Genomic DNA, 25136 nt, shown 5'->3' with positions numbered 1-25136 from the left:
ATGTAGGAGGAGAGCTTTGGGCTGCAGGTTCTACACTCCGTTTTCTTTTGGGCATGCTTGCTGTCGATGTCTACCATCACTGTTAAATGACAAATAAGAAATCACGAATGATGTTAAAAGTGCCTGTGAAAGGAGGCTCTGAGTTTTCAGTGAGGTAACAGAGGTTCTGAGTCATGTTCTACACTAGGGTACTTTTTAGCTGACTAAACCATGTTTAGTGGCATCAAAAGTGCTAATAGCTAAAACATCTAAATTCTTCCACACTAACGTTAGCTATCTAGGCCAATGAAACATTGTGCTAAGTTACTGTAGCTAGCTCAGCTGTCGTGCCTCTTTCTGGTTCAATTCATATACAGAAGTCAACAGATATGTCTCATGTTTGGCATTAACAAAAGTTTAAGTTACACCGACATTAGGAACATACTGTACATAGATGAGGCTAGCTTTAACGTTAGCTAACATGGTGCTAGCTGGCTCAGCTGTTATTCTGCCTGTTTATGATTTCATGCAGAAACTGAAGTCAAGAGTGTGAGTAACATTATAGTTAGCATCTTACCTGGCTAGATTGGAGGATGAATACCAAGAACAACACACAGATGGAATGGAAGACTGAACTTTCAACTGAGGTATTCAATAACATCAACGTTACCAATTGATACGAGCGCGCGACATTACCAATTGATACGAGCGCGCGAGCGCGCATGTTACATGGATGGAAATGTAAAATGGCAGCTATAGCAGCACTAATTTGGATCTCTAGTCTGTCATTTCTGCACTGTGATTGGATAACATAAAAAAATATGTTTGGGAGTTAACAGCAGGAGTTGGTAGATTTTACGTGGGCTGGGTGAGAAACCTTTAAATAAGCAAGTGAAAATCTCTCGCAATACAAAGTCAATGGTGGGAAGAAAAGTTGAGTGGTACCAATGTTACTGCCAATGTCCCGCCCCTATGCAAGACTCAGGAGCATCTTGTTGACATTTAACCTTGAAAATACCTGGGTTTAGACCCCTTATGTACCATGTTAAGTTATCTGCAGTATTAACGTATCCTTATCATTTGTAAAACTGATTATTTTGTAATTACAGCATTAATATGCATACTAGTATACCATAGACACATGTAATCATGTTATGAATAGTTCTATCATGATCTATGCCCTTCAAAACATGGGTCTAGACACCTTCATTTTTCAATTATCTGCAATATTGGCTGAGATATGTCAAAAATCGTTTTTTTGATAATGGCAGCAGTAATTTGCATAAAAATGGTATGTGGGACATTTTTTCAGCTTGGGGCCATAGCTAGTCATTTTCTACACATTTTTTCCAATCTAGAAACACTGATTAGAAGTATATCTCCGGGGGGTGCAGGGGGACCTAGTCTTCCTACTAGACTATAACTTAAGAAAATGTATCCCCATCTGCAACCTATCCATAAAACTCAATATCGTGAAAAATGGAAGATAATTAGTCAAGTTATGATCAAAAATGTCTTTTCTGTCAATTCAAAAAAAAAAAGGTAGGCCAAGGCCACAAATACAACAAGAGGGAGAACTGCCTTGCAAGACATGTCCCATACCAAGTTTCAATTCAATATGTTAAAGGGTAAGGGGGAGTTTATTGTGAGGGCCTTTCACTCACTCACCGTAGGCAGGTTGGTGGTCTTTCTGTTTTCTACCGACTCCTATCTGGCCTAGGCCACCCCAGCCCTGTCTGTGCTCTGTCCCTCAAGTACTCCTACAGGTCGCACAAGATCTGCCAGCAACCCTCTTATGGTGAAACTGCCAAAATCAAGACTCTCTGCTCACCTTCGCCCTTTCATTCCTCTTTTATCCCGCCTCTGGAACAAACTCCCTCACTCGCTTCAATCCCACTCATCCCTCCAGGTCTTTAAAACAGCTGTTCACCACCATCTCTTATCTTCCCCCATCCAAAACCTTGATCTTTTCTACCCCTGTTAATTCACCCCAGATCCACTTTTCTGAAATACCGACCTCTTTCCTGGAAGTCCTAGCAGTGTCCATGTGTTTTTTTAACCTCTCCCACCCCCATCCCCCTTCCCACACCTCCTCCCCTCAAGCCCTCTACCTCCCACAGATCTCCCAATGTCCCTGCTCTCAAATGTTGTACTTGTGTGCTTCCCCCTCTCTCCCCATCTTGTCTCCCTTTATTTCGTCTTATGTGTCCGTTTGTTTTTGTTTTTTTTTGTCATTAATGTTAGCTCTTACACGAGCCTCGATTTTGTATACAAAAAAATAAAAAAAATAAAAAATCTGACCCATCTATAAATATGTGATCTTTTCCAAGTCAAAAAATGCCATAACTGGAGGATTGGCGAAGCACCCCAAAACTCAAAGTTGTTCTGTACCTTATCATAATAAAGCCATACACCAAGTTTCAGTTGAATATGTTAAAGGATATAGAAAAAAAAAAGTACAGAAAACCACAGGTGGGAGAACTGACAGACGGAGAGCAAACCTATAGTCAGTCCTCTCTGGGCAGGGGACTAATAACAGGTGCACACCATCAATGTAGGGACACGATTATGATGCAAGAGCATCTTGAACGGCCAAGCGGTCTTTGAGATTCCGCATGGGCAAAATTGAGTGATGACGAAAATGCTTCTTTTTTTTTTCAGACCACCATTTGAACTTGACCTTCAACCCAGAGGAGCATGTTGTAAATTAAGCATAAATGCTCTAGACTATCTATAGAGGGCAATTTCATTCTGATTAGACAGACCTTAGATCAGATCAGACAGTTTTGGTGAAAAATGTTAAAATGTCTATAATTTGGTCAAGACCTTAAAATTAGGTCATGGCCACACATACTTTCTATTCCCATTATTGATGCAAATTTTTATTCCAAAAGTCTTCGCCGGAAATGAGATACAGCTTGGAAATTGGGAGTGCAGGAAGAAAATAATAAAATAAAAAACCTACATAGTGGTTTAAGATTCCTAGGGAGTCTAATAAACTCTGCGGTACCATTAACAATTGGGGGCACCAATTGTAGAAACAAACCCTACAATAGGTATGAAGAACATAAAACCACTACTTTTTGCATCTTCAGATACATAGGGCTACCAAAGCAGTTTCCCAGGCTATTGGGGACAATCCCAGACGGGTCACCACTCTGATGCAGGATACGAATGGCTCATTCTTCCCAGTAAGCAGGTACTCATTTTTCCGCCCTTGGAAGGATGTCAGGCTGACTCAATCCACCTGGTGTTAAATTGAACGTCATGACAGGGGCTTGAACTCAGGACCCTGAGATCTCAAGTCAGCCAACTTAAACAATACGTATAAGCTTCCATATCTATTTGATGTTACATACTTTTCAGAGCATCGGTGACACATAAGCAGCATCCTGAGCAAGGATTATACTGGGTGGTTCGCCATTGCCTTCCCAGTAGTAGTCAGGACAACAATTTGCAATTTGTTAATGGTGCCGGCAGTGGCGGATCCCATACTGTGGGATCAAATAAGCTTGCATACTCTTCGCGAAGGACACCATGGGGTATTTAACATCAACCAACTAATGCTTCCAGACAGGTCATCCGTTAATGTCCATCCGAGGGACGACACACACATTGATGAATTGCCTGTGAAACACCAGAATGACAGTTTATACCTGGTTCGGGGTTCAAACCCACTAAGCTATCCTGCCAGCCTCCCCCACCCGAGGGCGAGGCTTTTTTTTATTGTATACAAGATCGAGGCTCGTGTAAAAACAAAACAAACAAAAAAACACCTTTAGAGGCCATTTTTCCCCGCAAGCGGGGGTTGGCCTTTTCCGGGGACCGTGGTTGTTGTTGTTTTTTGGTCCCCTTTTTGAAGCAATGTTTTACGGCCGGATGCCCTTCCTGCCGCCAACCCTTTTTGTCGCCTTTTACGACAAACAGGGAATTACCAGTGAACTGGTACTCAAATTGCCGACCTCGGAAGGATGACAGGCTGAGTCAACCCCCCTGGCGTTAATTCAGCGATCGACCGGGATTCGAACCCAGGATCCTAGGATCCTAAGCTGGCACCCTAGCCGCTAGCCCAACACCATGGTTAAAAGGCTTAAAAGGGTGCAACGTTTATTATGAAGAGGCGAATCAACAGTGTTGTAAAAACTAGATTTCAGTGCTAAAAATATACTAAGGGAGTGAATGAGACATTGCCTTCAGCAGCAATACAAGGCTTTAGTTCGGGAGAAATTTACTTTAAAATAAGGTGCCATAAAAACATATACGAGTATATGGTGTTGCTGGCCAATCATGAACATGGCCGGTGTTGGGAGTCACATGAGCTGTGGAGAATGTAATCTTCTGATTGTTTTATATATTTTTTGTTCTCTCCACGCTAATAAACTGCATTGCCTCTGGGTAGGGTTGGATTCAGTAAAATGCTGTGTGGTGAGGTATTCAAGTTTGGCAGCTGTGTTGACTTTAAAAACCTTTCAAGTTGAAGCAGTGAGAGGAGCCACGTTGGCAGATGGGGGTTTGGTTTGGCATCTTTTGTTGCAAAACGATCGCAAATTTTCATTCACCAAATAATTATATCCCTTTGACAATACAGCCTCAAGAGATCAATGGAGAAGCTATAGATGAGTAAAGGTTCCAAATAAGCAGATTGCTCAACCTACACTCCACAACTATTGGGGACGCCTCTTTTGTGGTGGTTTAACCCACTGCAAGTCAACGCAAGTCGGGGGCCAAATCTTCCCCATTCTTCCCTGCTGCCCGGATTAGTCAGGGCAGCGCGGTCACGGTCAGAGTACCAATAGGTCCCCATGGACTGGCCTTTTCCCTCTTGTCTGTGTCTCTCCCTCTTTCTCCCTAAATCTGTTGTGGCCCTGACTTTGTGAAGGCGGGGGTACACCATCCTGGATGTGGGGGATCTCTGGGTTGCTCCTGGGAGATCGATTGGCTGTCTCCGTGTCACAGGCTTGTTCGAGAGAACTGTCCGGGGCTATAGAACAACAACAACAACAACAACAAACCTACACTCCACTTACAGGGAACCTGGGATTTCACCAGAGTAACAGGCCAAAGGCCTTTTGCTCTGACGAAGGATTAACACGTGAAACATCAGCAACACCTCATTTGCCATGATGACAAATAAAATCCACAGTTTACAATCCAAAGGTCTTGAGAAAAATACTGTGGGATCAATTGTAGCAAGCATCAACAGAGGTAACTAGAACGGCACTTGGTAGAGCGCATACCTCCGCCAGGCTGAACAATTTACGTTTTGTATTCCAGTGATGGTTTGGATGAGATGAGATGAGAGCGAGATGTGCATGGAAGAAGTTTCGGGAACTGAGTGGCGTGCTGATGAGGAGGGGAGTGTCGTTGAAGCTGAAGGGAAAGTGTATGCTGCATGTGTGACAAGTGTTATGATTTATGGGAGCGAGACATGGGGCATGAACGTAGAGCAGCAACGAAGGCTGGAAAGGGTGGAAATACGAATGGTTTGGTGGATGTGCGGAGTATCGTTGAGAAAGAGGAAGACAAATGATGAATTGCGAAAGATGATGGGAATAGAGCCTGTGATTGATACTGTGAAGAGGAACAGGTTGAGATGGTTTGGCCATGTGTTGAGGAAGGATGAAAGTGACTGGTTGAGAAGAGTGATGGAAATGAATGAAGAAGGAAGTAGAGGACGGGGAAGACTGAGAAAGACTTGGCTAAAGATGGTGGAAGAAGAAATGCGGGCAAGGGGGTTAACAAGGAGAGATGCAGAAAATAGGGCAAAATGGAGAAGATTGTCATGGGGACCGCAAGGCTAACCCCCACTCTAGCAGGGAAAATGGCCTTTAAAATGCATGTTGTGTTGTTTGATGGGCCGGATCTGGATCCGAACCTCAACCAAAATCTAATCCGCTTGTTCTTTTCATCTACCCAAGTCATCCACCAAGTTTTGTCATAATCCGTCCACAAAGTTTTTGAGATATCGTGCTATATAATCGCTTTGGCCTTATTTCTTAATGGTGAAGAATCACATAAATAATTTCAGTATCCGGATCCAGATCTTCACCAAATTATTATCAATTCATCCCCGTCAGAATCGAGTGTGTCAATTCGTCAACACCCAACCTGTCCACAACTTTTTTGAGATATCCTCCTCACAGACAGACAAAGATAGACAGACAGGGGTGAAAACAACCTCCATCCACCTTCGGTGGTGGAGGTAACGACCGCTTCGACATCTTCAGAGGATGATGGCACGCTTCATTATCCTGTGACCTTTAGGCCAAAGGTGATGTTGCCATTCCCATGCCCACCAGATGGCACCACTGGACGGCATTGGAATCATTGGGTACAACGTGCTTGCGCAGAAACATCATCATGGCCAAATGCAAACACCTTAATGGCCAATTGTTAATGGATAAACAAGATGAGATGTATTCACATAATTGTTGAACATAAGAACTCAATTAGCAACTAGAACGGCACTCAGTAGAGAGCACACCTCCGCCTGGTTGGCCATATCATTAAATGGTGAAGAATCACTTAAAAAAAAAAAAATTCTCATATCCGATTTCATATTGAGATCTTCACCAAACTCAAATAGATTCTTCCTTGTCACACACACACAACCTGTACACCATGTTTCGTCCAAACCCATCCATAACTTTTTGAGATATCCTGCTATGTATCGTTTTTGCCCCTATTTCCCAATGGTGAAGAATCACTTAAAAAATTATACTAGCCGGATCCGAATCCAGATCTTCACCAAAATCTACTCCTTTCGTCCTTGTCACATACGCTACATCTCTGCCAAATTTCGTCCGAATCTGTCCACAACGTTTTGAGACAAGGGTGAAAACATAACCTCCATCCACCTTTGGTGGCGGAGGTAATTACCGCAAATAATAAGGGTGAGGAGCAAGCACCTTCATCACACCAAATTTTGCTGCAGATTTGTGATTCATCTACTGCCAAAGTAATCTCATGGCAAGGAATACTCAGAGTGGTTTGCCATTTCCTTCCCTGTGCCAGTGATGCAGGAATTTAGAACTTCCACCAGGGTACGGGTATACCATTATCTATGTATCGTATTTTAACAGTGATCAAAGGTTCATAGCTTGTACACAAAACACATTCAGTGCAAATTACAAGGACATACCTAAAGTATAGACCATGGACAAATACATGTAGTATTATGTGATTTGAACCTGGGTTCACATGGGAACATGAAACAAGCCAACCCAGCCACACTCTTTGAAAGGGTGCCATGGTACATCTGTAACTGAGTAATAGAAGATGAAACACTTCACAATTGTTCCTATAAAATCGCTATACCACTTCTTCCAAAAGCTGACAAATGCATTCCGATCACTTCGTCGCACGAAAGTCTCTTTGGAGTTTGTTGATTACGTTTCTCAGGTGTTCTCCAAATAACAATAACTTCTCTTCTGTCTCTCACCTGATTGTGTCAGCAGCTGAGATATGTTTAAGAAAACAAAAACCAGATGGGACAGGCCCCTTACATATTCATGTTACTTTATATGGCACCTAAGGATCATGAAGAAGTGTCGATACAAGATTCAATGCTCGTCTCTGTCTGGATAGGTTTGTGTGTGCATGTGCCTGTCTGTGTTTTCCTGTGTGAATATTGTTGGCTGTCATCTCCAAATGTGGGTTTCAGAAGGTGGAATGGAACCCTCCGATGTTGCCACCTTTGTGTGTATGTGTATGTACGAGTTTGTGTACGTGTACGTGTACGTGTACGTGCGTGTAAGTGGTTTTTGCCTGCTATCCCCACACGTGGGTGGGCCTCAGGAGATGGAAAGGATATCTACCGGGTCTCAAAGTATCCACCTCTGTTGACGTGTGTGTGTGTGTGTGTGTGTGTGTGTGTGTGCCCGTTTGACATCTCATCCCAAACCACTGGTCGCACAAATTAAATAAATAGCCCCGAGTGGGCTGACGGTCATCTCTTGAGGTTGTATGTCGTTCAGACCTCTGCTGATTTTGGGAGCCCCTTGATCCCCTGAGAGCCCCCCTGATACAAAATTTTAAAAATCCAAGACCGAGCGATCCTGAGGACCATCGAGTAGAAGGACTGAATCGGGTTTCTGAGCAATTGGTTGGTAAATTAGGCACGAGTAGGGATCCAAACCATGTTCCGAATTCGAAAAAATCCAAGACTGAGCAATCCTGTGGACCATCGTGTCGAAGGGCTGAATCGGGTTTCTGAGCAATTGGTTGGTAAATATGGGACAAGTAGGGATCCGATGTTTCAGGCGATAACACCCCTGGGAGCCCCCATTATCCGAAATTGAAAAATGTAAGACTGAGCGATCCTGTGGACCATTGAGAACAAGGACTATCAGATTTCAGAGCAATCAGTTGGTAAATAATGGACGAGTAGGGATCTGAAGTTTCAGGGGGTAACTCCCCCTCCCTTCCCACTTCCCCCCTCAACCCCATGATCTGAAATTCAAGAATGAAAGCCCGAGTGATTATGCAGGCCATCGAATATAAAAGAATAGGTGTATCAGGTTTCAGAGCCATCGGTTGGTAAGTATGGGACCAGTAGGGATCCGAAGTTTGGAGGGTAACCTCACCCCTCCAGTCTGAGCCCCCATGATCTGAAATTGAAAAATGTAAGACCGAGCGATCCTGTGGACCATTGAGAACAAGGACTGTATCAGATTTCAGAGCAATCAGTTGGTAAATAAGGTACGAGTGGGGATCCGAAGTTTGTAGGGTAAACCTCCTCTAAGCCTACATGATCCGAAATCGAAAAATCGAAGCCCGAGCGATTGTGCGGGCTACTGTCTTGTATCCATTTGTTACGTTTCGGAACAATCAGCCTGGTGATATGGGAGGAGTGTAAAGATAGCAAAAAGTTAACGAATGGATAGGCGGACGGACGAACAGACATCCGGGCATCACGACTCATTTTATAAGTTCATCTTTTCGAGAATCGAGATGAGATGACCTAAAAAAGGTACCATATTCTTCGTGCAGAGATGTGCAGTCAAAAGGATTTTTTGATTTGGACAAAAAAAAAAAAAGTTTCATATATCTAATTCGATAAATGCCCAAACAAAACAAATGTGGATTTTCCTTCGTGTGGACAAGTCGTGAGATGCTGCTGATTGGCTGTGGGAGGCTAGGTGCACTTTGACTCCTGCTAGTGACATCATCCACCCTTGCTGTACCTATTTTTCTGCCGATTTGCCATGCAGTGCTGATCGTTCACTTGACTTTTAACGCGTTGTTTCTTCTCAACACACCAAAATTCTGCAATTCTCTGAACCTCATAGAATCTAAAACTGCTTGGCAATTTCCCTCATGTTTTGCACAAATGCTCAGAATACCCAGCATCAGGTCATGGGCACAAAATACCACCTCCATAACCCCACGCTTGTGGGAGAGGAGACGACTTACAATTTTTACCTGTACACGTGGCATAGTTGGTGTTGGGTTGGGATCCCTGGTGTTGGGCTAGCGGCTAGGGTGCCGGCTTAGGATACCTAGGATCCTGGGTTCGAATCTCGGTCGATCGCCGAATTAATGCCAGGGGGGTTGACTCAGCCTGTCATCCTTCCGAGGTCGGCTAATTGAGTACCAGTTCACTGGTAATTCCCTGTTTGTCGTTGAAGGCGGCAAAAAGGGTTGGCGTCAGGAAGGGCATCCGGCCGTAAAACATTGCTTCAAAAAGGGGACCAAAAAACAACAACTACCACGGTCCCCGAAAAGGCCAACCCCCGCTTTGCGGGAAAAATGGCCTCTAAACGGTGGGGGGTTTTTTTTGTTTTTTTTACACGTGGCATAGTGCAAGTTGTTTAACCACTGATCCCTGCCAAAGGGAGGGGCTATTGAGGGCAGGGAAAAGGGCGACGCCAATTCAGAAAACAAAACAAAAAAAAAACCCCGATTGTCAGGTTATAGCTTCACGGCCTGGGCCAACCATCACTTATTTGTCTTTGGTATCCTGGGTCTCTATCTAGAATCTAGATCAATCTAAATTTTGTGCTCATGTATGAGGTTCCCCTCCCCAATGTTTGTATGTAAGTGGTATATATACACACATACATGGTTTCTACATTTTTTGAATTTCGCACTTACTTTTTTTTTTTGCGACAAACAACGCAGCAAAAATTGGACCTGCGGCCCATGGGCTTGTTCGTGTATATACAGTATATGCAGGACAAGAACACCAACACTACATCACTGTACTTTTACATGAAGCATAAGGACACGAGGAGTCGATGGACAAAGAAAGATAACAATGAAGGAGCTGGGGCTCCCACGTCGATCGGAAGAATGGACGCAACAAAAAGCTGGAATTCATCCGAGTTGCTTTAATCAAACCAAACACTCAGGCACTCTGAAAAGCCCGTTTATCGGGCAGCAATATATATACATATTATCCCGGAGCGTTTGCCCAGGAAAGGCGAGAGGGGGCGTGGCCCAGCGTCCTGGCTGCGGCCTGGCAAGTTGAGGGCGAGCCTGCCCGGGCATGCCCGGGCATGCCCGGGCGTCCCGACCGAGGCCTGGCAAGTTGAGCGCGGGCCTGCCCGGGCGTCCTGGACGAGCCCGGCATGGTGATCGCTCCGCGTCCTTGATAGGTGCAAGGCGATTGTGAAAACCCAGCGGTAGCCGCTACACACGTCCCCCCAGAATCGACTTGCACCGGCAGGGTCAATTTGAGGGGGGTCCTGATGACCCGGCCGAAGCGACCCCTGGCGGGTCGTGGGAGGGGGTCCGGTGTGGTGGTGGGCGGTCGAGTGGGGGGCACCGTGGACGGGGGGCGGCCTCGCCACGGCGGAAGGGCCACCCGTGGTGGGTGGTCGACGTCCACGTGCGCCGGCTTGAGGCGGTCCACCGCAATCCGGTCCGACCTGCCGCCGATGTCGATGACGAACGACTTGTCGTCCCGTCGCAGCACCCGGAAGGGCCCGTCGTACGGCGGCCGGAGTGGCCCCCGATGTGCGTCGTGACGCACAAAAACATACTCCGCTGTGCGAAGTGCTGGGGGGACGTAGGACTGGGGGTCACCGTGGTGGGATGTTGGCACGGGGGCAAACCGTCGGGCGGCCTCCTGGAGGTCCAAGCGCTGGTGAGCTGCAGACCAGGGACTGGTAGCGTCGGGCACGAATTCGCCCGGGACGCGTAGCGCCTGGCCATAGACAAGCTCGGCGGTGGATGCCTGGAGGTCCTCCTTGGGGGCCGTGCGGAGGCCCAAAAGGACCCACGGCAGCCGGTCGGCCCAACCGCCGTCTTGAAGGCCGGCCTTGAGCGCGGCCTTCATGGAGCGGTGGAATCGCTCGCACAACCCGTTTGCTTGGGGGTGGTAGGCCGTAGTACGGTGGAGCTTGACCCCCAGGTTGCGGGCGACCGCGCCCCACAGCTCGGAGGTGAACTGTGGTCCGCGGTCTGATGAGATGTCCGCCGGTGCGCCGAAGCGGGCGACCCAGGTGGCGATGAAAGCCTGCGCCACGTCGGCGGTGGTGGTGGAGATGAGGGGAACGGCCTCCGGCCACCTGGTGGTGCTGTCCACCATGGTGAGCAGGTGTGTGAACCCCCGTGACGGGGGGAGGGGGCCCACCAGATCCACGTTGACGTGGTCGAAACGTCGTTCGGGCACGGTGAAAGGTGCCAGCGGGGCCTGGGTGTGTCGGTGGACCTTGGCCCGTTGGCAGGCCGTGCAGGTGCTGGTCCAATCGCGGACGTCCCGACGAAGGCCGTGCCAGACGAATCGCGCCGACACCAGCTTCTGGGAAGCTTTCCGGCCCGGGTGGGAAAGGCCGTGGAGGGAGGCGAAGATGCGGCGTTGCCAGGTGACGGGCACGATGGGGCGAGGCTGGCCTTGGGAGACGTCGCAGAGCAGGACAGTGTCCGCGAAGGGGATGTCGGCCAGGCGGAGGCCCGTGTCCGCCGCCCGGAGGGCTTGCACCGTGGAGTCGGTGGTTTGGTCCGCCGCCATAAGCGCAAAGTCCACGCCCAGGTGGACCGCGTTCGCGCTGGCCCGGGAAAGACAGTCGGCCACGGCGTTGTTTTTGCCGGCGACGTGCCGGATGTCCGTGGTAAACTCCGACACGGCGGAGAGGTGGCGCTGTTGGCGGGCCGACCACGGCTCCGTGACCTTGGCCATGGCGTAAACCAACGGCTTGTGGTCGACGAACGCCGTGAAAGGTCGGCCCACCAGGAGGTGGCGGAAATGGCGGACGGCCAGGTGTAGACCGAGGAGCTCCCGGTCAAACGTGCTGTATTTGAGCTCGTTCGGCCGGAGCTGCCGGCTGAAAAAAGCGAGTGGCTGCCAAACCCCGTTCACCCATTGCTCATGTACGGCGCCCACCGTGTAGTCGGAGGCATCCGTGGTGAGGGCGATGGGAGCGTTGAGCACCGGGTGAGCGAGCAGTGTTGCGTCGGCGAGGGCCCGCTTTGAGCTTTGGAAGGCCGCATCCATTGCTGCGGACCAGGCGATGTCGTGCTTGGCCGGCTTGCCCCGGAGGGCTTCGTAGAGGGGCCGCATGAGTTGAGCAGCACGGGGCACGAAGCGGTGATAAAAATTCACCATTCCCAGGAATTCCTGCAGGGCCTTTATGGTGCGGGGACGCGGGAACGTGGTGATGGCCTCGACCTTGGTTGGCAGCGGCACGGCCCCGTTCTTGGTGATGTGGTGGCCCAAAAAATCAACGGCCGTCGTGCCGAAGTGGCATTTGGCCGGGTTGACGATGAGGCCGTGCTCGCTGAGGCGCCCGAACAGTGTTCGGAGGTGAAGGAGGTGCTCGGCCCGGGACGTGCTGGCGACGAGGATGTCGTCCAGGTAAACGAAAAGGAACGGCAGGTCACGCAGCACGCCGTCCATCAAGCGCTGGAACGCCTGAGCCGCGTTCTTGAGACCAAACGGCATCCGCAAGAATTCGAATAAGCCGAACGGCGTGATGACTGCCGTTTTAGGGACGTCGGCCGCCCTGACAGGTACCTGGTGATATCCCCGTATGAGATCAATTTTCGAAAAAATGACCCGTCCCGCCAGACGGGCGGAGAAGTCTTGGATATGCGGGATCGGGTACCTGTCGGGGGTGGTAGCGTCATTGAGACGGCGGTAGTCGCCACACGGGCGCCATCCACCCCCCGGCTTTGGCACGATGTGCAGTGGCGAGGCCCACGCGCTATCGGAGCGCCGCACGATGCCGAGGTGCTCCAACGCGTCGAATTCGGCCTTCGCCATGGCGAGCTTGGCTGGGTCGAGGCGGCGGGCCCTGGCATAGACCGGCGGGCCCGTGGTTGGTATGTGGTGCTCGATCCCATGCCATACTGCGACGGCCGAAAACGTTGGCCGCGTGAGGGCCGGGAACTCCGTGAGCAGGCGAGCAAACTCGTTCGCCGCCGGGACGGCGCATGCCAGCTCGGTCGGCGCGGAGCTGCTCAATGTGCATACCAGGGAGCTGAAGGTTTCGGCGTTGATTAAACGACGCCGTTGGACGTCCACCAGCAGTCCGTGTGCGCAGAGGAAGTCGGCGCCTAGCAGAGCCATGGGCACGTTTGCGGTTACAAACGTCCAAGCAAAGCGTTGGCCGCCGAAGCAGAGGGTGACGTTGCGCGGGCCGAAGGTGCGGATGGTCGATCCGTTGGCCGCAACCAAGGAGGGGCCGCAAACCGCGGATTGCCTGTCCTGGTCAGAGGCGGGTATGACGCTCAGTTGGGCGCCGGTGTCGCACAGGAAGCGCCGTCCGGACGCTTTATCCGTGATTAACAGTAAGTTGCCCGTGTGGCCGGCGCTCATGGCTGGTAATGAACGCCGGCCCGGCCGTTTCCCGGCCTGCCGAAGGTGCACGGGGGTCGGCATGTCCGGGCCTTCTGTCCGAACCTGGCATGATAGTAACACCACGCTTGGTCAGGTGGAGGCCCCGGTCGTCGTGCTGGAGGTGGTCGGCTCGTTGTAGCGGCCGCCAATTGCGTCGGCAGTTCGCTCGTCGACCGTGCCAGGTGCTCGGGCGCCATGGGTGTTGCGTCGGACGGCGGTGGGTCCCATGTCGCCGCTGCGATGCGCTGTCCTGCGGCGGAGATCTTGTCAGCTTCTCTGGCAAGGGCCCGGGGATCTGTGATCGTCGTGCTTGCCAGGGCGAGGCGTACCGGGTTAGGCAGCTGACGGAGGAACAGCTCCCGGAACAGGAATGCCGGAGAGTGCTCGCCGAGCAGTGAAAGCATGTAGTCCATTCACTCGGAAGGGCGCGTGTCGCCGAGCTCGGGCAGGTCGAGCAGGCGCCGTGCGCGTTCCGCCGATGGGAGGGCGAAAGCGTCGAGGAGAAGCTTCTTAATCGCGCCGTATTTGTCAGCGGCTGGCGGGCTCTCGAGGAGGCTCAGGGCGCGGGCCGCGGTGGCCGAACCGAGCGCTGCTACCACATGGTTGAAGCGGGTGTCGTCGGCCGTGATGCCTCGCAGGGCGAACAGGGAATCCGCCTGTGCGAACCAAACCGCCGCGTGAGCCTCCCAGAAGGTAGGCAGTTTAAGGGCGACTGCCGTGTCCATGTCGGTAGGTCACCAATGAAGGAGCTGGGGCTCCCACGTCGATCGGAAGAATGGACGCGACAAAAAGCTGGAATTCATCCGAGTTGCTTTAATCAAACCAAACACTCAGGCACTCTGAAAAGCCCGTTTATCGGGCAGCAATATATATACATATTATCCCGGAGCGTTTGCCCAGGAAAGGCGAGAGGGGGCGTGGCCCAGCGTCCTGGCTGCGGCCTGGCAAGTTGAGGGCGAGCCTGCCCGGGCGTTCCGACCGAGGCCTGGCAAGTTGAGCACGGGCCTGCCCGGGCGTCCTGGACGAGCCCGGCATGGTGATCGCTCCGCGTCCTTGATAGGTGCAAAGCGATTGTGAAAACCCAGCGGTAGCCGCTACAACAATATCATTGGCCAAGAATAGTTACTCCAGGAGATGTCACAAATGCATGGATCTGGGGGTTTCACCATCTAAATCTAGGTCATTTACCCTCAAACATTGAATAAAAAGAAAGATGGCATGCAGAGCACGATACTTGCGAAATCCCTAAAACAAATTTGACTCCTTAAAAATAATTGGTGGTTGAATATAATGACTATATAGTATATATGCAAATTCAAGTCAATTGGATAAAAATGGATGATTTTATAAATTCGACCTAAGTTGCTGACCTTTGACCTATGTTGACCTCAAAAATAATTTTGTGGTTGAATTCAGTGATATGCAAATCCTGTTCAAATTTCAAGTCAATCAATCGGATGAAAATTGAGACAAACAGACAGAAAAAACACATGCGAACAACCAATATACTTTTAAAATCTTCAATTTTCCCAAGTAATAAATAAGAGTAAGTGATTGTATGACTGGGAAAAAGCAAATTGGGTTCCTCGATTGTAATCACAGAATCTACTTGAAGAACATCTCACAAAAAGCAATTGGCATAAGAGAAATAAAACAGCAATTGGCACAAGATTTGTAACTTATTCAAAATCAGGGAAGAACATGCATTATCAACGGGCAAATTTCCAAACACCAAGTCATGTGGAATAAGAGGGAGGATTACTTTGCAATACTTGTCCCCACACCGGTCCCAATTAATGTTCTTGTTCCAAGCAAAAAGGGCATAACTTCGTGAAAAATTGGCGAAACGTTCCAAAACTCGAACTTGTTCTGTAACTTATCATCATAATAAATAAAAGCCATGTACCAAGTTTCAGTTCATTATGTTAAAGGGTATGGGAAAAAAAGTGCAGAAAACCACGGGTGGGATGGACAGATGGACACACACACAGACAGACAAACAGGAGAGCAAACCTACAATCCCCTCCGGGTAGGAGACTAATACGTTTTCCATGTGGAAAGTCACTATATACTCTGGCCCTACCATCTGGCTGGCCACCTCTGGCTATCTGGCTATTGCAGCTACCTTTTATACCGAGTCAAGTGAAGGGTCCATCGATTATTTCATAAAGGTGGCTCATGTGTTGTTGGACCACAGGCATAGTCAGGGCAGGAATTTGCAATTTATTCAGGGTGTTGAATGTATCTTTCCCGTCCATCAGCTAATCGTAGCAAACGGGACATTCAGCTTATTACATCCATCTGATGGACCGCATGCTCAATGATGCAACGCCATGTTTGAAAAACACCAAGTTGACCGTTTACAGTCAGGGCAATAACCTAACCCAGATTAGATACCTGAAAGGCGAGTGTGAAAGGCGATATGTCTTCCAAACTACCTTAGCAGCCCCAACAGCTACATCTCAATTTCCACAATTATAAAACAAACATATCATCTTATCCACTATAAAATCCATTGTTTATTTTGTCCACCAATATATATTGTCAGGTCAGAGGCTCGCAAAAGGCGATATGGCTCAGTGCTAGGATCTTTGATCCCAGGAAGAGCCGAAAGGTGGTAAGCTAAACTGCTTTCAAATAAGATTTACCCTGCGCTCGGATTCACCTTATGCTTCCCCAAGGTTATTGCCAATTAAACTGAATTTCGTAATGGAACGCACGAGCGAGGCGAAAGATGGGAACAATAAAAGAAAAGAGATAGTGGAGAAGAGGTGAATGGAACACACCTAGAGACATGACAGATGTGTACGTAGTGTGTTCAAAAAGTATCCGACCTTTATTTTTCGTGCGTAAAAAAAAAGAAGCTAGGGAGGCGTTGATTGGTGCACGTATGTAGGCGATCCTAATGCACACGCGTGAATTTTTTCCCACCTGCAGAAGCTGTCATTCGACGGCAGACCGCCGATGAGTGAGGACATGTAAGTGAGCGCCGTCGGATTTTCGTTTTTGACAAAATGACGGAAAAACTTGAACAACGCTACTGCATCAAATTTTGTGTTTTTTGGCCTCGGGGATGTTGGATGCTTCCATTGTGATGACTGCAACTTGGTTTCTGGGTCGTACCCATAAACCCAGGACTCATCGCCAGTGATCACTGTGTTGAGGAAGCTGGGATCGCTGTTCACAGTCTCCAGCATGTCCTGTGCGATCTCCAAACAGAGTTGCTTCTGCTCAATCGTTAGCAGCTTTGGTACGAACTTCGCTGAGATTCTCCTGAAGCCCAAATACTCCTTCATAATGGAATGAACGGTGTTGAATCTTGCGGATCGTTTCCACTTGGGAATCGCCAAGCTTTACACAAAATTTGATGCAGTAGCGTTGTTCAAGTTTTTCCGTCATTTTGTCAAAAACGAAAATCCGACGGCGCTCACTTACATGTTCTCACTCATCGGCAGTCTGCCGTCGAATGACAGCTTCTGCAGGTGGGAAAAAATTCACGCGTGTGCATTAGGATCGCCTACATACGTGCACCAATCAACGCCTCCCTAGCTTCTTTTTTTTTACGCACGAAAAATAAAGGTCGGATACTTTTTGAACACAGTAGTATAGGGAGGGGGCAATATACAAACTTGTATTCAATTAAAAGAAATAAAACACTAAAACCTAACCTAGGTGCCGCACACCAGATTTTTTTATTAACAAAGGGGAAGCAGGCGATGACTTTCCAATTGCTCGATGGTGGTTGGTGGAACAGGAGCATGAGCATGACCAGTGGGGCAAAGACGTTGATTGCAGCACGAGTCCCGTCCAGGATTGGGGCACGCAACACGAAGGTGCTCTCCTCCTCCTTGGTCCATGGCAGAGATGGAGAGAAGGAGACGAAGAGGGCGAGAGCGCGAGCGAGTGCGCCAGTTTTACCGCCCCCAGGACCACCTAAGGTTTGGCCCCCATTGGTTGCTGCTCAGGATGGGGGCAGCGCTCTTTCCCCAACGTTCATCCCACCCTTCATCCAGAATATTCCCGAAGCTCTAAGGTTACTTTATCACAGTCTGGTGTTGGCAGAATTTGGCAAACCTGCTCCGCTTCCCATCTCACCATCATGGCTTGCTCACAACAGCCAGACAATTAGTAAATTGGTCCATTGAGGCACATCCCACGCCTCCTCCCCCCAAGCCCTCTCCCTCCCACACTTCACCCTGCTCTCAAATGTTGTGTTTGTGTGCTTCCCCTTCTCTCCCCATCTTGTCTTCCGCTCCCTCTTTTTATATATTTTGTTTGTCTGGTTGATTTGTTTGTGAAATAAATGTTAGCTCTTTCACGAGCCTCGATTCAGTACACAAAAAAAATGATCTTTTCTACCCCCGCTAATTTCGGTCCCCTTGTGTTTTATACCTATCCCCCACCCCCTTACCACGCCTCCTCCCCCCAAGCCCTCTCCCTCCCACACTTCTCCCTGCTCTCAAATGTTGTGTTTGTGTGCTTCCCCTTCTCTCCCCATCTTGTCTTCTGCTCCCTCTTTTTATATATTTTGTTTGTCTGGTTGATTTGTTTGTGAAATAAATGTTAGCTCTTTCACGAGCCTCGATTAAGTATACAAAAAAAAAAAGAAGAGCTTCCATTGCAACGGTTTGTGGTGGAAAGTACTCATTTGGCCCTGCCCACTATATGGAAAGGTTTCACACATACAACTTTACCCTGTCTATCCTAAAAGTTACACTCACTGACCTCCCACCAGTGCACAAATGATGTACAACTTAGCCTAACAGGTCCCTGTTACATGGCATTCTAACCTAATCAAAACAGACGGTCAATACTAGAGACTTACTACATTCTAACTATGGATTCCCTCTTCCACGTAACAATATCAATACTGGCCTAATTAATGACGTCACTAGTATTCCATTGCTCCCTTTACATATACAGTATGTTTATGGTCAGGTAGATTTACCCCAATTGTGATTGGAAAAGTGTCCAATGCTTTAGAAAAGCACTAAACAGCAGGAAATCAATTAAATACCCCATTTTTATTCATCCTAGATAGACAGCTGTAGCTTTCCATGCTGCAGGGGACACTGGAGAAAAATTACCCAGATTCCAACCCCTCCCAGGGTGCGTTCAACGCAGTGCAAACATAAAAGTGAAGAGAAAAAAAAAAAAACTCACTTAGCAGGCTCCAAGGAGGATCAGCAAACCACCACAAGATCACACCCAGATAAATACATATGCAGGAACTCACATTAAGACGATCAATTAAATAGAATAAACTAGAGTCCCTGTATATAGAGAGTTGTGTCAACTCAAATTTTGACGCCATTTTGTGTCTAAGTGTGTCGGATTAGATATACATGTACATTCGCGATATGGGACTGATATATTCTAAACCTGCTAAAAAAAATTTTACTACACATATTTCGTCTTATTATTACATACAGGTGATATTTGTTTTGTCAAAAACTCAGCTATTGCCGTGAAAAAGAGCTGTGTGGTGATATTAAAAGTGGTATGGCAATGCATATTACAAGCCAACACTGCATATAAGAGCTAACATTATAAGTAAGACAAACCAATGCTGTCGTTCTCTGAATTTTAATAACTTTTAGAAAGGAGTGTGGGCATATCCAATATTTTTGTGGGTACACAATTTGTGGGTACACAAATACACCTGTTTTACTGCATTAATCACCTAGAAATATTGTATGTTTTGGGAACGATAGCTGTCACCAGGTTAAATATATAGGGATTGTCCAATGTGCAAAATCTTCCATCACTACAATTTGGCCATAAATCCCGGGGTGGGAAATATTTGAGCAAATATGCCACAAGACGCATGAGCACTGTACAAAGCAAACAATAACTCGTCAAATTTTGGACGTATGGATGGCTGCACAACCCGCAAAAAAATTGAGCAAGTCCCCCCCTAAAATTGCTTTTATGATTGCCGATTAGGCTAAAGATTTTAAACCAAAAAAATAACTTGCCTCGGAATAGGTTTTGAATGGACGGACAGACAACTGAAAACAAAACGGACCATGGGTTTCCCGCCCCTATAAAATCAAAATTAATTCCCTCTGAAAAAATACAGTGACATTGCCCGCAGACTACCCAACCGCAGACCAGGCAATGTCACTGTACCGGGACATTTCATCAATCAATGACAATATGCGGTCCGCGAGGACTACCCGAAAAAAATTGAGCAGGGTTCTTCCCACGGAAATGCATTTTTGGTCAGCTCCTTGAAGATTATAAACAAACACAAATCACTTCCCTTTAAAAGGGTTTTCAACGGACAGACAACCAAAAAAAAACCGAGCAGATAGAATTGCTTTTGAACATCGATCATCAAGCGGCGTGGGCCTACCTGGCAGAGTCTCGAGGAGTCGATCGCTTTCCAGCTCTTTCGTCTGACTTTCGCTTCCCAAATTGTCTTCTGACTTTATCACTTGGAAATCTATACATCTTATATTTCCCAGATTGGTTTGAACAACCAAAAGCAGAACAACCAGTCATTTTGTTTGGCAATAAACAACATTCCCGTACCAAGCTGACGTTCACGCACGGTGAAGTTAGACACAAAATGGCACCACGAAATCACGTGACCAGAAATCTCGGGTCAGCGCATGGCGCAACTCTCTTTATACAGGGACTCTAGAATAAACCAAGTTATGCATCTTTTGGCTCATTTGCCTGTCTTACCAACACCAGAAGTGACACTTAACTCAAAAGGAAAAACCCAAACAACGGACTAGTAAGGCAACACTTTGGGCTGTGGCAGGCCAACCTTCAGGAATGCACAATATCCTCTGAGCAGTCTCGCCTGGGTTGAATACCGACCCAGCTATAAACACGCATGCTGATGACTGGACATCACATTCCTCCATGTTTTTCCCATCTGCCCCATCTTCCCTCACTCAATCTACATCTCGTTTGATCACAGCCACCCAAATTCAAAGGGATTTGAACAAGATTTCCCAGTGGGTCAAATGTAATCAGGTTAAATTTAATGCTTCTAAAACTCAATTTCTTCCCATCTCTCTAAAACTCCTCTCAACTCTCCAATCTCCAATCTCCTTTGAAAGCTCCACAATTGCACCATGTGATTCAATAAACCTACGAGGTATTACCCTAACATCAAATTTATCCTGGAATCCAGACATTACACAAATAGCTAAGTCTGCCTCGAAGAAATTGAGAGTCCTGTTCAGATGTCGAAGATTCTTCTCCTCTGAAACAGTTGCTTCAACTATATAAAGGATTGATTCTTCCTCGTATAGAGTACTGCTCTCACATCTGGGGAGGTTCTACCTCCACATACTTACTGGACAGAAGTGAATCCAAAGTAATCCAACTTATAAGCTCTCCCAATCTGAACTCAAAACTCAACCCACTCAAATTACACTGCAAAGTTGGCTCACTTTATCTTTTCCACAAATATTACTTCGGTTTCTGCTCCCAAGATCTTGCTGCTTTGTGTACCTCCGCCATTAGTGAGACCACAAAATACTCGACAAGCCACGACAACGCATGATTATTGTGTGGCCACTGGCAACTCAAGGGTGGGCCATCCATTATGTTTGTTTCTTCCCCTCTACTGCCAAGCTCTGGAACTCTTTACCTTCACATGTATTTCCAAAACTAGAAAATGTCTGGAAATAAGTTTATGAAGATCCAAATGAACACAACAAGGAGGCAGAATGGATGGATCCAATACTTGGAGAAGAAAAAGCAACATCAAAGGGAAATGCTGCCAGTGATAAATTGATGAAGAAAAAAATTAATTACTTGAAAAAAATGCCAAACTTAGCCCTGGCCGAGATGGAATTCGAAATTTCTGCCTGAAGTAACTAGATTCCCTCCACAATCACCACGCTCAAGCATTCAACAAACTTATCAAAGGGGAAGAGTTAAAGAATGAGTGGCTCACATAAGGTAACACACATTCCTCATCCCAAAATCTGGAGAAACCAAACTACCTCACACATATAGACCAATAACATATCTACAAACACCATACAAACTTCTAACAGGAATCATCACAGAAATTATGTACCACCACCTAACACAACAAGGAGGCCTACAGGCAGAACAGAAGGGATGCAAGAAAGGATGCTACGGAACATTAGACCACCTACTACTAAACAAGGCTATACTCAAAAACTGCAAAACCAGAAGAACCAGATTATCCACAGCCTGGATAGACTACAACAAAGCTTTTGATAGTGTTCCACACTCATGGATGATAAAACGCATGCAAATCTACAAGATCAACCCACAAATAATCAACCTGATTGAGAAAGCAATGGAAATTTCGAATACCACATTGATATTACAGCACTCGGAAGGAAAGATCGAAATACTAGGAGTGAAGGAAGATACGTCACAAGATCTTCCATGGAGACAGCCTTTCCACCCTCCTGTTTTGCCCGACTCTGGACCCACTGAACAACCTCATTTAATTAGCAAGGACAGGGATACACCCTATCATCCAAAGAGACAGGGAAGGTGACACATCTGCTGTACATAGACGATTTTAAAGCCTTTGCACCAAATGATGAAAAATTGGCAGAACAATTGAAATTAGTAAAACAGTACTCCGGTGACATTCACATGTAATTTGCCCGAGATAAGTGTGACAAGTGCACATTCATACAAGGTAGACCGACAAAACCGGACAACATTAAAAAATACATGACAATAATACAGGAACTACAAAATGAAGCATCATACAAATACGTCAGAGTAAAAGAGGGCCACCAGATATGTCACAAACCAATGTGCAAAAACAATTACCAAAGAATAGCTACGCAGAATGAGACAGCCATAAACCAACTCACAATAGCCGTATCCAAATACAGTTGTGGAAAAATAAACTGGCCACCAGCAGAAATCAACAAACTAGATATCAAAACAAGGAAACTTCTCACTATCCACAAAATGCATCCCAAGAATGTACTACCGAGACGAGAAGGAGGTAGTGGCCTGCTAAAGCTCAACCAAACGCACAGGATGACAACTGTACAACTGGTTGAGTACATGAAAAGTCAAACAGACTATCAAATCCAAGTTGTATGCAAACAAGACAACAAGCCAGAGAAGGTAACCCACATACCAAAACAATTTCAAAGACAGGTGCAAGCAGAAGAACAGATGTCACACATGAAACCAAAACTGCAATGGATACAGCCCCAATGATAGCAAAGAAATGACAAAAGAAAAATATAAAGTGAAATATTAATAGACATACACCGATAACTGAGAAAATGACAAAAGGGCAGTAAGATACAAAAAAAAAAAATAATAATAATAATAAAGAGATGGACACATTCAGCATAGACAAAGAAGGCCCATTGGCTAAGAAGAGGTCAACTCAACTGGGATGGATGGAGAACAAATCATAACAAGCGTTACGCCTAGGTCCCCCGTCGGTGAAGTGATGCGAGTTGACAAAGTGGAAGACGCAAGGCGGCCATCTTGGATTTTGACGTGGCGACCCAATTTTCAATAGCGTTCTCCCTTATGCGTAGATACACCCACACACCAGATTAGAAGTTAGTAGTTCGTTTATTTTTCAAGATATTTCGCTCACAAGGTTCAGACATATATATGGTGGCAGCCATCTTGGATTTTGACGTGGCGACCCAATTTTTAATAGCATTCTTCCTTATGCGTAGATACACCCACACACCAGAATAGAAGTTAGTAGTTCGTTTATTTTTCAAGATATTCCACTCACAAGGTTCAGACATACATGGCATCAGACATACATGGCGGCGGCCATCTTGGATTTTGACATGGGTTGCACCCACACACCAAATTAGAATTCGGTCCTTCGCTTACGCACGTGCTTATGCACGCACGCACGTACGCACGCATGCCCGCACACATGGACGGAGGGGAAAACCATAGTCCCCCTTTCGCTCCGCGGTGCGACGGGGGACAATAAATGCCACATGTCATGGACACTTTACCAATGGCTTTAAAATATGGTGGGACTGAATCAATCGGACAAGTGTAGGTTCTGCAAGGTCAAAATAGAAAGCACAAGCACCTACTATCAGGATGTAAAAAAACTCATGTCAGAACAGCTGTACACATCAAGGCACAACAAAGTATGTTGAGCAATCCACCGACACATCTGCAAAAATTTCAATATCCCAGTCCCAGAAAACTCATGTAAACCATGAACCAAAAGCAATAGCTGAAAACGATGAACTAACACTCACGCAAGACCTAATGATCCCATCCAGCCCGAACATAGAAAATAAAGCATTGCAACTGGATATAGTACTTATACAACCGGATATAGTATAGGTACAAAAAAATATAAAAACAGCATTACTAATTGAGGGTTCAGTACCCATAGATTTTGGCTTAAACAACACAGAAATCAATAAAAATGATTTATCTCAAAAATAAAGTGAAAAGATATTGGAAGCTGAAGAACGCTGAAATTGTACCAGTGATAATTGGAGCAATGGGAATGATAAAGAAGAAACTCACTGAGATATTAAAAACCATTCCTGGGAATATACAGTACTACAAACAAACTACAGTTGGAAGCTGTTTGGAGCTCAGTGACAATACTGAATAAAGCCCTCGGCACTAAACTTTCAGAACAAGAAAACTTCATAACTTGGTCCACAAATCATTATCCCCCTACTGAAACGGAGTTGGATACATCGAGAGCTGGGAGGACTCAGTTACACCTTCTGAACCCAAATATGGCGATAACAACCAACACACACGCACGCATCTCACCTGCAATGCCTGCGCTGCAATCTGTCCTCCAGCCTGACTGTGTTGGGATGAAGACACAGATTGAAGAATATTAGTAAAGATCCCAAACTGGCAGGAACAGCAATCCTAGATATGCACAGGCACTTGCTGTTTCTATTATTATATGACAAATCAATTGCCATTTTCGCATTTTGCAGAAATGAAAAAAAAAGAAAAAAAAAAGGGGTAATACATTTATTGGGTTGATTGCCATAATATGACAAGTGACAAAACCTTTTCTTTTTAAATAAAAAAGTAATTGTTCATCAATATTAATGTTTGAGCAATGTAAATATATTTTTACTGCAATTATTCATATATATATATATATATATATATATATATATATATATATATATATATATATATATATATATATATATATATATATATATATATATATATATATGTGTGGCGGACACAAAAGCCCACTGGCGTGGTGACATCATTCCACGCACCAAGTGGGCGGTGGCCATGCCCGAGGGGTAGGCGTGGCCTCATGATATACACCGGGCGACCAGCCCGGAGGAGTTCAGTGTTACAGTGTAGTCTTACAATAAAGACGTTTATATGTTACCGCTTGTCCGCTTCCTCCTTGCTC

General features: G+C 46.6%; 1 protein-coding gene across 1 annotated transcript in view; it reads right to left on the bottom strand.

The window, feature by feature from the left end:
* The window catches only part of LOC137413867 (calpain small subunit 1), an 84766-nt gene that overhangs the window by 46007 nt on the left and 13623 nt on the right, over window positions 1–25136 (bottom strand). Inside the window, exon 2 of the mRNA XM_068099306.2 lies at window positions 24518–24554. Coding sequence (XP_067955407.1) covers window positions 24518–24554 — 37 coding nt within the window. The remainder of the gene's footprint in view (window positions 1–24517; window positions 24555–25136) is intronic.

This window comes from Myxine glutinosa, chromosome 11, assembly GCF_964187855.1.
Source record: "Myxine glutinosa chromosome 11, kmMyxGlut1.1, whole genome shotgun sequence".
Taxonomy (NCBI): domain Eukaryota; kingdom Metazoa; phylum Chordata; class Myxini; order Myxiniformes; family Myxinidae; genus Myxine; species Myxine glutinosa.
The sequence above is the reverse complement of the archived record's forward strand: the minus strand, read 5'-3'. Positions and strand labels throughout refer to the sequence as shown.